The sequence below is a fragment of the Pelodiscus sinensis genome, chromosome 1 (assembly GCF_049634645.1).
Source record: "Pelodiscus sinensis isolate JC-2024 chromosome 1, ASM4963464v1, whole genome shotgun sequence".
NCBI classification, from domain to species: Eukaryota; Metazoa; Chordata; order Testudines; family Trionychidae; genus Pelodiscus; species Pelodiscus sinensis.
In genome coordinates this window covers 38,651,636-38,668,258 of record NC_134711.1, presented here as the reverse complement: position 1 = coordinate 38,668,258, position 16,623 = coordinate 38,651,636, and the positions used below count along the sequence as shown (strand labels likewise).

Genomic DNA, 16,623 nt, shown 5'->3' with positions numbered 1-16,623 from the left:
TTTTTAAATATATCCATTTGCAACAGATCAGTGCTAGGCAGCAAATGTTTATAGCAGTTCATATAGCAGATTGGAGCATTATGAAAGGATAATAATACACATTGGGTGAAGCAGTCATTTAAGGAAAAGCTGTGTCCAGAAAATGACCAAATTATTATGTCAGTCATGTCATAATCACCTCCCAGATCTTGTTACACAATCTAGAAAACATACCATTCCCAAGACACATGCCATTACCTTCCAATCCTTAATATTCTAGGAATTTGTGTTCACATTCACAATGAGTAATTTATAAAGCCGGATTAATATAATATTACAAATATTGTAATTGAAAAAGACAGGTTAATATTTGATTCTTAATTTTATTGTCACTTACCTTCTCTGCAGACTGTGCAGTACCAAAAAAGATTGGAATAAAAGCTAACCAAATTATGCAGGTGGTGTACATAGTAAATCCAATGGGCTTTGCTTCATTGAAGGTCTCTGGAACCCCTCTTGTTTTAATAGCATAGACAGTGCATGTGACCATCAAGAGAATACTGTATCCAAGAGAACAAATAAGAGAAAGATCAGAAATGTCACATTTGAGAACTCCCCTGGCATTTTCTGGATCAAGTGTCCGCTGCTCTCCATAGTCTACTACGATATGTGGTGGATCGACAGCAAACCAGACGAAGACTCCAAGAAGCTGCATGGATATGAGGCTGAAAGTGATCACCAACTGGGAAGCCGGACTAATGAACTTTGGAGCAGTGACAGATTTTTTACCTTGCTCAAATATTCTGTGGATTCTATTTGTTTTTGTGAGCAAGGCAGCGTAACTGAAGCACATGCCAAGTCCTAAAAAGAGCCGTCGAAATGAGCAGACCACTATGTCTGGAGCTGCGATCATTAGAAAAGTGATAGAATAACAGAGAAAAATCCCAGTCAAGAGCACATAGCTGAGTTCACGCCCAGACGCCCTGACGATGGGTGTGTCATTGTAGCGGACAAATGTCACGATGACAAAGGTGGTTGCAATAATTCCAAGAATAGCTATGAACACAGGCACGATGGCCCAGGGAGAATGCCACTCCAGTTTGATTATTGGGATAAGCTGGCAATCTGTGCGGTTGGCATTTGGTCGCTTATTAAATGGGCACAGTTCACAGGTGAGCTCATCCACTTGGTAATGGTACCCTTCACAGCGTTCACAGTGCCAACAGCAAGGCACTCCTTTTACTGTTTTCTTTCTTTCCCCAGGCTTACAGGGCAGGCTGCAAACAGATGCTGGATGAGTATGTTCTCTGTTAGCCCACTGCATGTCTTCTACCTATGGGTATAAAAAATTAATGAGCCTTCCATTTTCCTTCATTTATAATATCCTGATCCTGGCCACAGGTTTGTCATAAATCACAGTGTGCTGACAGTAGAAATACAGTTTACCATAATAAGAAACCTGTTTCTTTCCTATATATTGACTTTATGAAAGTGTTAAATGATTGTGCCCAATAAATCATTCATGCCATGGTCTTGATGAGTGTCATTAGTTTCTATTTACCTCTTTACCGCTGACCAAATTGACATCTGTAAAGAGATTTATTGACTCTGGGCTAGTTTAAAAGCAAAAAGTCGTACATAAATAAGTGTATAAACTAATCACATGCAAGTATAAATATCAGTAGTTTTCAAACATTTAATTAGGAAATGTTGAATATGTGGTTTTGGAATTAATTTCTGGTACAGGAAAAGGACAGATTGAAATCTCCATGCTTCAACTCTGACAGAGTAAAAAGGACAAGGGAAGGCTCCACTTCCGTTTGACATAATGCCATTTCTTCCAAGAAGAACCTATTATTGGTTTATATTTTCATCCTTTTATGAAAATACATCAGAATATCTTTTTTATTTCATTTCTAATGCATAAAAGGTGAACACACTACAATATGATTATATAATTTAATGAGATGTCACAGCTGCACCTCAGTCCACCAGGTTTTATAGTTTAAAGTACATATACACAGCACAACCTTGTTTCAAAAGGCCCATCAATCCTGAATCTCTACACAATGACATCTAACAAAATAGGAAGTCTCCCCCACAAAAAATATAATAAAGTCTGCCAAGAAAACTCATGGATGTAAGAAGACCCTGGCTTAACTTGTACACCTTGGCCCAGAGTCTACCACCTTTACTAGGTTGAGTAGCACTTTGCTTCACAAGGGGTCCCACTGATTGAAACAGAGCTACTTACAGAGAAATGTTTTACTATAAGGATGGGAGAATCTTGCCCTTTCCTTTGTGCTGCATCCATGCCCCATCTATCTTATATAATTAGACTGTAAGCTCTTAAGTGCAGGGACTGCGTCCTCATACTTGAATGTAAAGTGCCTAGCACAGTTTTGGATTTATAAATCATAAATAAAACAACAATAAAAAACTTTCATGTGACATGAGTGTTTTCACCTTCTACTGGCACAGGACAGAGTAAAGACAGCATGGTGAAAGTGATCATTTTGGTCTCAGCGGTTTTTCCACAAAATTCAGAGAGCAGCATCCCATTAGACTGCCGCTTGACAGCTGAGCACCCAGCTGAGCACCCAGCTTTCCGGTTATACAGCCATGTTGATGTGACAGCAGAACCTCATTTTCCCTCTTCTGTACCATGTAAAACCTTCTGGTTCACTTTATTCTTCACAGCATAAGTGCCCAACTATAGTGATGCATCAAACAAACTCACTCATAACTAAACCACTGGGGCCTAGATCTTGAAAGAGATTTGGGCACTTAATTCCCATTACAATAGATGGGAGTTTAGGTGCCTAAATATCTTTGATGATTGAATCTTTGATGATCTGGGCTTAAGAGCCTGAGACAAAGCTTACTCAAGTCAACAGGAGTATGTCTACACTGCAATAAAATATTTGTGGCTGGCCTGTGTCAGCTAACTCAGGATCATGAGGCTTAGCCTGAAGGACTTTAAAATTGCAGTGTAGACTTTTGGGCTCAGATTACAGCCCAGGTTCTGAGCCCCCATGATTGTGGAGGGTCCCAGAGCCTGGCCTCCAGGCAAAGCATGAACATTTACACCAGTGAAATCCAACCTAGGCTAGTGAGTGGGCTGCATGACTGGCCCTCCTTCATCTCAGTGGGCTGCAAGATTGTCGCAACCAAGATGGTCTCCCAGGATAGGGTAATTCTATTAACTGAGGTTGGGTACCTAGAATTTGTGGGGAGTGCTGTTTGAATCATGGTGGCATCTTGATGGGAAGCAGAGGAAGTGCACGGCTCTCACAGTCAATGTTGTGTGCTACCAGCACACACCTCACTTCACGTGCCTTTTCTTTAAGTATGTGTCACTTTAGTAATATTGGTAGGAGAAAACCTCTGTGGATAAAAAGCAGCATAATTTGGCAACCCTGTGCATGGGCAATGGTAAACACAGTGTCTCCTGAGCCACACATAGAGCCTCATGAGCCTATATCAGCTGACACAAGCCAGCCAATGCAGGCCAGCCACCCTGCAGACATATCACAGTGAGACATATCTTAGGCTGTTATACAGTCCTCCTGATTGTCAAGACCAACAATCATACTATTTAGCTTCGTCTAATGGGAATGAATGAAAAGTGTAGCTATGAATTCTGAGTGCTAACTAAAAGTATGGTATTATTCCTTGTTCAGCTGAGCAAAATAGGTATGGTTTCTTTTAATCTACAACTATGCAGTATTTTACAACATTTCATCCACCTCCTGTCACTATTCTTGAGTGTCCCTCAAAACTTTTACAGTTGGTAAATACTTTAGAATGTCTCACAAGTTACATGATCCAGTGAAAAAAATGGTAATAAATGCCCATCTTGAGAATGTCACTAGTATTGATTCATATTATAGTTTCCATTCCAGCAGATTTGGCACACAAACTATGTTCCACATAATTCATATTATGCCAGTATAATGTTATGAATATTAGAAAAACTCACCATAAGAGCTTCTTTTTTTCTAAAAATATAATGCAATCATTCTAGGCTTTTACACCTAGAATTATCCAAGAGAGAGTGATATTTCAAGGCTCAAAAAATGTATGGAAATATAGGAAATAGTCAATATTTGAGGCGAGGATGGGTTTTATCAACAATCTCACTTTATTTCTCCCCAGTTTTCCGGTCTGATTTTTTTTTAAGATTAGATACATGGGTCCAGATTGCCCCAAACATAGAAAAAAGCTCAGTTGCGGATAGGAAAATCTATGAGTCCCTGCTTATGGGATTTTTATTGAATCCTTAAACCGTAGGAGAAAAAGGAGGTTGTTTCCCAAGTAGTAATAGTAAACAATTGGGCTTTCTAAATCCAAGGTTACCCGATGACTTTCAAAATCCTTTCCCCTTCACAGGGTTTCACATGCAGCACTGTTTCTATAGAAGCCCTGATCCTGTGGATTTGCTGGCTGGCCATCTCTCCATAACTTCTCCTCAGTGTATTTATTGCATAGGTGGGGGATAACTCAGCACCTGGGGACATACACATATATAGCTGATAATTTATCTTAGAGGTGCTTTAGAAATATCTTAGCTATATAACAAACAAGGTTGCATAGGCTGTGTCCAAACTCAGGGTTTTTTTTTGAAAAAAGTAGCCTTTTTTCAAGAAAACTTCACCTGCATCTAGACTGCAGCCGCGTTCTTTCGAAATTAAATCGAAAGAACGCGGCTTTTCTTTCGATGGCGGTAAACCTCATTTCACGAGGAAGAACGCCTTTTTTCGAAAGTGCTCTTTTTTATTGTATCCCTTTGGTATATTTGGTCATGACAATTTTCTTCCACATATTGATCTGAGGAAGTGGGTCTGGCCCATGAAAGCTCATCACCTAATAAACTATCCTGTTAGTCTTTAAAGTGCTGCATAGTCCTGTCTTTTGTTTCAGCAAGACCAGACTAACACAGCTACATCTCTATTACTATTCAGATTATTTGATCATTCTTGGTAAACTTTATTTCTGGTAGCTCATTTTTGGTACTTACATGTGTGTGTCAGTTGCTTAGTGCTCTCTTCTACAATGTAATCACAAAACAAGACATATTACTGTTTTAAAGCCATCCTAATCTATTGCACATGCTAAGTGAGTGCAGAACAGCCTAGCTCAGATTTTATTATTGGTAATACTTTAAACCTGACTATTATTTCAAATTTGGCATCTCCTCTGAATTATCAAACCAAAGTCCTTGATAGATTTATGTGCTACTAAGATGTGTCTAAACTTCCCTTAGCAAAAAAAAAAAAAAAAAGCATTAGATTTGTAATTTTCCACTCTATTAGGCCTGTTCTACACTAGACCAGGAAGGTCATTTTAAGATACAAAACTCCACCTTAAGCCAAGCCTTGGTGGCATCCACACTGAGGAAAGCCAATGGGAGCAAATGCTCTCGACAGTCTTCCCTTACTCCTTGTAAAAGGAAGAGTACCAGATGCTGGCAACAAATGTCCTCAGCATTCGTTTTAGGGGTTTATACTAGACCCGCTAAATCGAATGCCAGAAGATTGACCTGCAGAGCATCAATCTTCACGTAAGTATAGATATGCCCCTAATGACAATCCACATAATAACCAAAAGCAGCATGTATAATTATTTCCCTAAATTTCAATATTGTTAGTTTTAGAACTAATTTGTCAGGATACAGAGACTGTGGCTTCCTTGCTATTTAAATAGGAATAACCATCATAAAAACCAACTATTTAGGAGATGAGTGACTGATGGAAGTGTAATTTTTTTTCAGATTTACAGGCCTAAAACTTACTATATCAGCTAAATAGTGTGAAAACACAGAGCAAATGCAATTTTGTAATAACACTAAGTAAATAGTGCCAACCGTTTTTGAATATTACAATTAAAATTGTTCTTTTACCTCTCATAGCAAAACTAAAAAGTAATGCTGTGAGAGCTGGGTTAATACAAGGCACAATACAGCATACAGCAGGCATATTCACATTCCTGTCACCTACATTCTTTTAGCTAGTTAGCAACTAATTTAATTAGCAGAGTTCTCAGAAATTAAAGGAGACAAACTAGTAATGTTATTAATAGGTTATGTAACAGATTTTTGAAGCAGACTTTCAATTATGAATGACAGCGGACCAAATTCTGCCCTTCTTCAGGTAACACAGTGACCCATGACAACATCAGAACCTGAACAGAGAAATAGAAAGAGAGCAAGATTGATCTTATTACCTGGGCTGCCCCACTGACTTTCTTGAGGACAGAAACTGAAGAATAAATTATGGTTTTATAGAGCTTTCATCAGGCCTCTTTTATGGCAAGGCCCAAAAACTGCTTCAAGATATTTAATATTATAATTAATATCTAGGAAAATACTTTGTATTTCAATTTTAAAAAAATATTAGTTCACAGTCTGATATTTACTCAATGATAATCCAATAACAAAAAGATATTTTTAAGGATAATGCTGTAATGATCTGAATAATACTAGCTATAGACAGAGGAAGTCATACATTGGCAGTTTCTCTCTAGGATATAAATGTTGCATTGTGATGGTATTGATTGAACAAACAGGATAATGTTTTCATTTAGACTGAGGTAGGCAACTTCTGGACTTTTGGAAGTTAACGTGAGTTAAAACATGTTCTAATCCTGACTTATTAATGTGACCAAGAATTAAAATGTTACCTACCACTCTTTCTAAGATTTTTGCTTAGTTTTGCAATTATTATTTTTCTGACTAAAGTTTCACCACTGAACCAAAACAACTATGTGATATAATGCAATTTAGTCTAATATTTAGCCTTTTGCATTCTATAAGGCATCTATATCTCCTAAAGTACAAATTAAACTCTGTTATATACCTTGTCCAACCAAGTAATCTTAATCATTACACTCAGAATTAAACTGAAACTGGATTAGCAAACGTGAATTTAATTCATTATGAGCCTAAATATGACAATCATTAGATTTGGCCTGCCAGCCAATTTTTATAGCTCCCAAGACAGGATGAATATATTTACACTCTAAAAATTACAAATATTTAACTATGGATGTGTACACAGGAAACAAGTCAAGGGCAACCAATCCATCAGAATGCAAACAGTTGGAGATAAAAACTGTCAGGAATCTGGATTGCCAATGGCAGTGTCACGTCAATTTCATTACTAACTTTCCCATGTTTGCTGTGAAATGTCAGTCCCTGACCACACTGCCTGATGCTTTCCTGCACATTGAATATTGGTTGTCATTTCTTGGATGCCCAGGTTTAGACTTCTGCCTAAAGCTTGACAAAAATATGAGTCTCTAGCTGCTCTTTACTGCATATCAGTTATAAAATAATTCAGTCCTAAAACAAACAGACTAGATGAAGATTCTGAATAACAAAATTAAATACAATTATCATTAAAAACCATCTTGGAATACTATGAGGGAAGTCATTATCTCCATTTTAAATCTAGAAAAACAGAGGCATGGAGAAGCTAAATAGTAGAATTAGAGAATTACAAAATAATAGAGTTGGAAAAGTCCTATCTCTGCTCAAATCAGGATCAACCCCAACTAAATAATTCAAGTCAGGATTTTGTCAAACCTCTCCTTTAAAACCTCTAAACATGAAGAGCCCACCACTTCCCTAGGTAAGACATTGCAGAGCTTCACCATCCTCTTAGTGAAATAGTTTTTCCTAATATCCAACCTAGCTGTCCCACACTGTAATTTGAGACCATTGTTTCTTGTTCTGTGTCTGCCACCACTGAGAACAGCCTAGCTCCATCCCCTTTGGAGCCCCCTTCAGGTAGTTGAGTCAAATCCCTCCTCACTATTCTCTTATGCAGACTAAATCAGCTCAGTTCCTTCAGCCTCTCCTCATAAGTCATGTGCCCCAAACCCCTAATTATTTTCATTGCCCTCCACTTGCCTCTCTTTGCAATTTGCCAACATTCTTCCTGTAATGAAGGGTGGGGGGGGCGTAGAAAAACTGGACACAATACTGTAGATGTGGCCTCACCAGTGCTGAATACAGGGAAATAAACACTTCCGACAGTCTATTGGCAATGCTCTAACTAATGCAGCCCAATATGCCATTAGCCTTCTCGGCTACAAGAGCACTCTGTTGACTCATATCCAGTTTCTCATCCACTGTATTCCCCAGGTCCTTTTCTGCAGAACTGCCATTTCGCCAGTCGGTGCCCAGCTTGTAGCCGTGTTTGGGATTCTTCCATCCTAAGTATAGGACTCTGCACCTGTCCTTGTTGAACTTCATCAGATTTATTTTGGCCCAATTCTCCAATTTGTGTAGGTCACTCTGGATCTTATCCCGACCCTACAGCATATCTACCTTTCTCAGCAGCTTACTGTTATCTGCAAACTTGCTAATGGTGCAATCCATCCTATCATCCAGATTATTAATGATGTTGAACAAAATGCAGCCCCAGGCCTGACCTCTTGGACACTCCATTTGATACTGGCTGCCAACTAGACATTGGACTATATTATTATAGTTAATACCTGTTGAGCCCAACAATCTAACCAGCTCTCCATCCATCTTATAGTCCATTCTTCCAAACCATACTTATTTAACTTGCTGGCAAGAATTATGTGGGAAACTGTATCAGAAGCTTTACTAAGGTACATCATGTCCACTGATTTCTCCATATCCTCAGAGCCAATTACCCCATCATAAAAGGCAATTACTTGGTCAGAAATGACTTGCCCTTGATGAATCCATGTTGACTGTTCATGATCACCTTCTTCTCCTACAGTGGTTTCAAAATGGATTCCTTAAGGACCTGCTCCATAATTTTTCCAGGAACTGAAGTGAGGCTGATTGGTCTTAGTTTCCTGGATCTTCCTTCTTCCCCTTTTTAAAGATAATGGCACCACATTTGACTTTTCACATCAACCAGGATCTCCCTCCAGTTGCTATGAGTTTTCAAAGGCAATGGCCAATGACTCTTCAATCTCATCAGCCAATGCTCTCAGCACTCTCAGATCTGGCCCCATGGACTTGTACATCTTCAGCTTTTCTAAACAGATTGTAACCTGTTCTTTCACTACTCAGGGCTGCTCAACTCCTTCTCATTCTGTACTGCCCAGTGCAGCACTTTGGGAACTTGTCTGTGAAGACTAAAGACTAAGGCAAAAAAAAAAAAAAAAAAAAAAAAAAAGCATTGAGTACTTCAGCTTTTTCCACATCATCTACTTTTGGATCTACTATTGCCTTCTGTTACTCACACACCTTCTGAGTGTGGTATACAGTCCCATCTAGTGGCATTGAGACCACCTACAGAGCACTGGTCAAATTTATAAGCAGAGCGTCCTCACTACCAAACCCAATATCTCAAAATAATGGAGCACTAATTTCAAATCTGTACTCCTGCTTTACTCAGGAAATAATGCTAATATTGAAATAGTTATTTCAAAATAACATTAGTGTGGATGCTCTGGTGCCACTATTTCAAAATAACTACTCCCCAGAGTAATCTGAACTAATTACACCCCAGTGCTTCCGGGGGCTCCAAGTTGAAGTAGTACGCACACATTAACAGAGCATGCCTCAGACTCATTTTGAGGCTTCCCTGTAGTAGGCAGATGATATTTTAGTTTTGTAAAATCGGGAATTATTAAGTCAATGTAGTCATTCCAAAATAATTTCCTAGTGTACACACACCCAGAAGGAATAATGAGTCTGCCCTATAGCTTTAGCTTTTAGCTCATATGATAGAGGCTCCAGGGGTCACAGATTCAGACATCACAGATTCAGTTCCACCTGAAGATGACCAGGGTCTATCAGTGTTCTTCCCCACTCAGTAAGGGTCCCACTCTTTCTCTAATGGTCTTCTTGTTGCTAACATATCTATAGAAACCCTTCTGTTATTCTTCATATACCTTCTTCATATTCTTACTAGCTGCAACTCCAAGTGTACTTTAGCCTTAGACATTATATCCCTGCATGCTCAAGCACTGGTTTTTTATTCCTCCCTAGTCATCTGTCCAAATTTCCACTTCTTGTAAGCTTCCTTTTTGTGTTTAAGATCACTGAAGTTTTCTCTGTTAAGCTAAGCAGGTCACCCTGCTATATTTTCTATTCCTTCTGCACATTGGGATAGTTTATTCCTCACTCTCAATAAAGCTTATTTAAAATATAAACATGTCTCCTGGACTCCTTCCCCTCTTCCCAAACTAGCTTCCCAGTGCACCCTGCCAATCAGTTCCCTGAGGGACTAAGAGTCTGATTTTCTGAAGTTTGAGGGCCATATCTGCTGCTCTCCTTTTTTCCTTTTGTCAGGATCCTGAACTTAACCATCTCATGTTCACTGCTGCCTGGGTTGCCACCTACTTCTACAACTCCTACCAATTCTTTCCTATTTGTGAGTAGCAGGTCAACAGGAACATGGCCTCTAGTTGGTTCCTTCAGCACTTGAAACAGGAAGTTGTCCCCATTACTCTCCAAAAACTTCCTGGGTTTTCTGCATTGCTCTCCCAGAAGAATTCAAGGAGTTTGAAGTCCCCAATGAGCACCAGGGCCTGTGAAATCCTCCTCTACATATTCCTCCTGATCTAGTGGTCTGTAGCAAATGCCCACCATGACATTGCTCATGTTGCTCTCACCTTTAATCTCAACCCCAAAACTTTCAATGGGCTATTCTCCAATTTTACACCAGAGCTCTGAGCACTCATAGTTCTCTCTTACATACAGTGTGGCTCCTCCACTTTTTAACCCATGCCTATCCTTTATGAACAGTTTATACCCATCCATGGCAGTGCTCTGGTCATGTGAGTTACTCCACTACACTGACTTGCTATTAGAACCAGGATGAGAGACTCCTATTTACCCACTAACACACAATTCTTTCTAGGCAAACCACTGAACCACTCTATGGGTACATCTACACTTTGGGCTGACTCAGAAGGTCTGACTGAGATACCATTTTGAAAACAGAGGGTAGCCATGGCAGCACAAGCTGCAGCAGAGGAGAGCTCTCCCTAGTACACTCTCTTTGGGAATGTAAGGCATGTTCTCAGGCTGGCTTGCCCTTTTGTGGGACTGTATTTTTAGCACATTAGCTCAAACCACACTGGCATAGGTATGTCTCCTCAAGTTGGAATTTACACCTCCCGCTCAAAGTGTAGACAGACCCTAATATTTCTCAGTTTCACTAGCTATAAGATGGGGCAATAATATTTACTCTATGTGAAATCTTGACAATATATAGGATTTAAGATGTCCCCAAATACAAGTAAATAGTTCAGTAGGAACTATCTATGAAGACACACACAGGAAATGAACTAATAATTTGTGTTCTAATGGAATTTGCATAGGACTGAGAGTCAATTTGTCTTGTTTTATGATACTAGTTTTGACCCTGACTTCCTTTGTGATCTTGAACAATAATGTTACCTCTTTGAACCTCAGTTTCTCAATATGTTCAATGGAAATCCCTACACCTCTAGCCTGGGAGCACTGATGTCAACGTTTGGGACTGGGGCAAGACAGGCGGTCTCAAGTGAGAACCGCTGAGGATGTTCCACATGCCTGCTTTCTTTCCTTACCTCCATTTGCCTTCAGTCTGTGGCGTTATCTTTCTCATCCTTCTCCCTTCTACTGTAGGGAATGGTTTTGGGGAAGAGAGGTCACATATGTCGTCTGGCTCCAGGTTCTGAGACCTGTCCTGCTTGCCACTGCTTTCTTTGGATGGTGGGGATGGGGATGGGTGATTGGCTCCCGTTTGGTGGTGGTGGAGAAGCTTGAAGGAATTGTTACAGTTTTCTGCCCACGTATGGTAACCATTTCATGCTCCCTATTTCAGTTCCACCCTGAATCAACTCAGTGGGTTGCCTGGGCTTAAGTCCTGGCACAGCATTGTATGAAGAGGGAGTGTACAACTATGTTTCACACAGCTTGTGGTTCCCCCCCCTTATTTTATTTCTCCTACCTCTGATGTGCAGCAGGGGATAAGGTCAGGACTCTGAATTCCTATCAAGGTCGCTGGGAAGATCTCAGGGTTATGAAGGAGCACCAAACCTCAGGTTCATAATCTACCCAAGATATTGGTGCTCATTGACATCCACATTGAAAGAACCCTCCTGGGTACTTTGGCAAGGTAACCACAGCTAGATAAAGTTTTAAACAAAGTTGTGGCCTCTGAATTTAAATGTATTATGGTGTCTGTGTCTTATTGTGCCCACATCAATAATAACATTTACCAATTGGACTACAAAATATCTGTAAAGTTCTATATCAGAACAAAGTACTATTAAAGTCTGACAGTGACAGAGTAATTCTGGATTATGTGACTCACTCTCATTTACTTAATATATTAGTCCTCAATGCCTCTGGAAACCACCATCAATCTCCTACTTTTTTCAAAATATTGTTTTTATTTTCAGAACCAAAATGCATTTCAATTTTCTCAAACATTCCAACACAATAAAAATATTGTGCATGAAATTTTGAAATAAAAATTGATTATTTACAATTCTCCAATTTCACAAACATTTCTTAACTTATAAACAGGAAAATGTACAAATGACAACTAACAAGAATTTGTGACAAATATTTCTATCAATATTATCACAAAAGCAGCTGGGATAGATAAGGAAAGTTGTGGTATCATGCCAGGCTGCCTACAGGATATCAAATTAGAATGATAATTGAGTGTATTCATTTGACATATAGACTCATCAGCTATCTGGCATGTTACCAGAGGATATAAGGGGTAAACTGTATTCGGTTGGTGGCATATGTGTTTCAATTTTTTCAATAGATCTATCAGTTAGAAAAAATAATATTCTTTGCTTTGCCCTAAAATAATGAATGCTTCTGCCAATTGTTTTTTTCTTTGTTGCTGCTTGTTTGTTTTACAGTTACATTTGTGTGGGTGAGAAATTCTCTGTATTCATTCCTCCCACAGCAAATAACTGACTGGAAGTGTGCAATGAATATATTCTCAGTGCACTCCACTTGACACTGTATTTCCATAGTGTTTGAAACCCTTGCTTTGAAATCAGTAAAAAATATAAAAAAAAACTCATTTTGTTGAAAAATAGTCTGTGAAAGATAACTTTCTTCCTAGATATTTCAATGGACTAGGGAAAAAAATACTACATTATTCTTCATCAAAAACGAATGCTCCATTTAGCCCAGTATTCTGTGTTCTGGCCAACGCTGAATGTTTCAGAGTGGATGAACAGAACAGGACAGTTTTATTTGATCCATCCCATCATCTAGTCCCACATTCTGGCAGCTGGAAACTTAGGGAAACTCAGAGCATGTATCCCTAAACCTCTTGACAAATAGCCATTGAGGGACCTATCCTCTATGATCTTATTTAATTTTTTAAACCCAGGCATGCATTTGGCCTTCACAACTTCTACTAGCAGTGAGTTCCACAGGTTCTCTGTGTCAACAAAGTACTTCCTTTTGTTTATTTAAACCTGTTATCTGTTAATTTCATTGGGTGACCCCTTAGTTCTTGTGTTATGTGAAGAAGGTAAATCATATGTCCCTATTTACTCTCTTCATACCATTCACAATCGTTAAGATGTCATTTCCTTAAACTGAAAATGGAATGCTGTGAAAAAGAAGGTCAGTGCTCAGATGCTGGCACAAGCCAGGCCACACAGGGCTGACCTGAGCCATCTTGTGTTTCCATTTGCCTAAGCTGAGCCACCTGGCATTATACTTTACCCAATTTGGCATGGACGTTATACCTCCAATATGACCTATTAGACTAGTATCCACCCCACCCTTCCTCATGTTCATTCGCCTACCCCCAGCTATATCCTTTCTTACTTCATTTTCCTCCCTCTCAGTGTTAAAATCTGGCGTAGAGATTACCTGGGCATCTCTCAACCGTCTCCCCCAAATTCCTAGTTTAAAGCTCTCTTAATCAGTTAAGCCAGCCTCCATCCTAGAAGTCTATTTCCCTCCCTACTTAGGTGAAGTCCATCCCTAGAGAACAGTCCTCTGTCCATAAATGCCTCCCAGTGACCATACATCCCAAAGCCCTCCTTATAGCACCACTGCCTAAGCCATCTATTGATCATCATAATCCTGTCACATAATCCTGTCACTATCTGTGCCGCTGCCTGACTAGAAGGCTACCTTTATAGGACCCCTAATCAGTGAAGCCCCGCCCCCTAATCAGGGCTCAGCTTCTCTCCCAGCACACTGCCCCTACAAACAATACAAATACAAAACCAGTTACAAACTTCTCCTCCAACAGAACTCCCACTCAAACTCCCCTGTTTACAGCTCTGTTTGCTTGGCTCCTGTGCCGCTGCAGCTATCCCTAATAAATGTTGTTCTCCTTCTCTGTCTTTCTTTTCCAATTCTAATATAGCTTTTTTTGAGATGAGGTAACCAGAATCTTTTATGTGTTTATCTTTGCAGCATAATAGAGTGATCCTATTTCATCCATTATAAAAATGGGGAATTGAGGCTAAGTGACTGGCCCAAGGATGCCTGTGGTAGAGAAGGGACTTGAAACTGGGTCTCCTGTATCCTTTGATACTGCCCTAACCATTGCATGTTCTTCTTCTTGTGATCAACAAGGATGTGGATCGGTTTCAGTTTCCCCAAAGGTGTATCAAAGTGATGGGAGAAGGAGTGATAAAAAGGCAGGCAATGGCTTAGAGAAGAAAGCAAAGAAGGAAAGGGGAGTGACCGGAGGAAATCAAACCTGCTATCAAGAACATTGGTGTTGCCAGACATGGGAACAGCTCTAAAGAAGACAAAAAAAAAGTAACTAACTACTAAGGAGAGTGATCAAATAGAAAAGGGTAGCTGCCAGACAAATTAAGGATTAGGGATGTGGTGCCAAGATAGAGAATTTCCAAAAGAGGACCCCAGATGAATAAGGTTTACATTTATTTTATTGTATTGTATTGTATTTTGACCCCCTAAGAATTTGATGATTGCTCTGAAATTTGCTTTTTTCCTGCTTCTTGGTAATCAAAGTTTCCCCCACTGATCTGGCATAAACTGGTAGCAAAAGCCTGCAGAAAAGAAAGAAGGAAAGCACATTATCTAATCCTCTTTGGAACTTCTGGCCTATCTTGGCCAGTTTTGGAGTGAACATTTCCTGAGTTATGGCTTGGACATTTGTAGTCAACCTGATAACTTCACACATTTGAGGGAACTGAGCAGGAGAGAAGAGTGAGGGGGGATTTGATAGCAGCCTTCAACTTCCTGAAAGGAGGTTCCAAAGAGAAAGGAGATAGGCTGTTCTCAGTGATGGCAGATGCAGAACAAAGAGCAATGGTCTCAAGTTGCAGTCAAGGAGGTCTAGTTTGATTATTAGGAAAAACTATTTCATCAAGAGGGTGGTGAAGCACTGACACGGGTTACCTAGGGTGGTGGTGGAATCTCCATCCCTAGAGGTTTTTAACCCCAGGCTTGACAAAGCCCTGGCTGGAATGTTTTAGTTGGGGTTGGTCCTGCTTTGAGCAAGGGGTTAGACTAGATGACCTCCTGAGGTCTCTTTCAATCCTAATCTTCTACGATTCTTGGACTCTATGAGGCAAGCATTTGACAAGGGAGCTTCATAAAACAGACACTGAAACCCCAAATGTCAAGTATTTGCAGATTTAATAATGATGTATGTGGCAGGCTGGTGAGACCTAAGATTGAAGTGCTAAAAATTTCCAGGGCTTGCTGAGATCACATTGCTGGTGATATGCAGCTTTTATAACTCAAAGAAAACCATTATATAAACATTGATTTTAACCAATTTTTACTCTTAAAACATGAACAATTATTTCTCAAAAAATAAACACCAGGAACTAAAAAACACTGTTCTAATCAGAAAGACGTGTGTCCTCTCCGCTACCCTTGCTTTCAGTAACCTCTAGCATTAATCTACTCTATATTTGAGAGCATTTGTCTGTCTAGCCTCCTAAATGGTAAGAGCTAGCACCACCAAATTCAGTATCCAGCCTCCTCTTAACTTAAACCAAGGACAGGGTTTGGTTTTGCCCGGAAAATTGGATGTACCTAGAATGGGATTGCTTCTCATAAAATGGACAGAGAGGGCTCTGCCATATAATTACCACAAAGGGGCAGCAGGAGTTATGGGATGGAAAGTTATATTGTGTAATGACTACAGGGGGTAACAAGGGGCCAGAGATGGGGCACTGGGCAGTTATAACCCCATTGAGGTAGCAAGGGGCAGGGGATGAGAAAGGAATAACTATCTACTATATAGTGATAGAAATGTAGCCGTGTTAGTCTGGGGTCGCTGAAGCAAAATGCAGGACAATGTAGCACTTTAAAGACTAGCAAGATGATTTATTAGCTGATGAGCTTTCGTGGGCCAGACCCACTTCCTCAGATCAAATAGTGAAAGAAAATAGTCACAACCATATATACCAAAGGATACAATTAAAAAAATGGACACATATGAAAAGGACAAATCACATTTCAGAACAGGAGGGGGATGCGGGGGGGGGGGGGGAGAGGAAGGAAGGTAAGTGTCTGTGAATTGATGATATTAGAGGTGGGGAGAATGGGATGTCTGTGAGCTAATGGTATTAGAGGTGATAATTGGGGAAGCTATCTTGGTAATGGGTAAGATAGTTTGAGCGTTTGTTCATTCCTTCCCGGAGAGTGTCGAATTTTAACATGAATGACAGTTCAGAGGATTCCCT

General features: G+C 39.8%; 1 protein-coding gene across 6 annotated transcripts in view; it reads right to left on the bottom strand.

The window, feature by feature from the left end:
• Positions 1-16,623, bottom strand: part of GRM8 (glutamate metabotropic receptor 8) — a 570,836-nt gene that overhangs the window by 75,515 nt on the left and 478,698 nt on the right. For all 6 annotated transcript variants that reach the window (XM_075928371.1, XM_014573390.3, XM_014573388.3 and 3 more), the window contains one exon: positions 377-1,312. In XM_075928371.1, the coding sequence (XP_075784486.1) occupies positions 377-1,312 (936 nt within the window). The remainder of the gene's footprint in view (positions 1-376; positions 1,313-16,623) is intronic.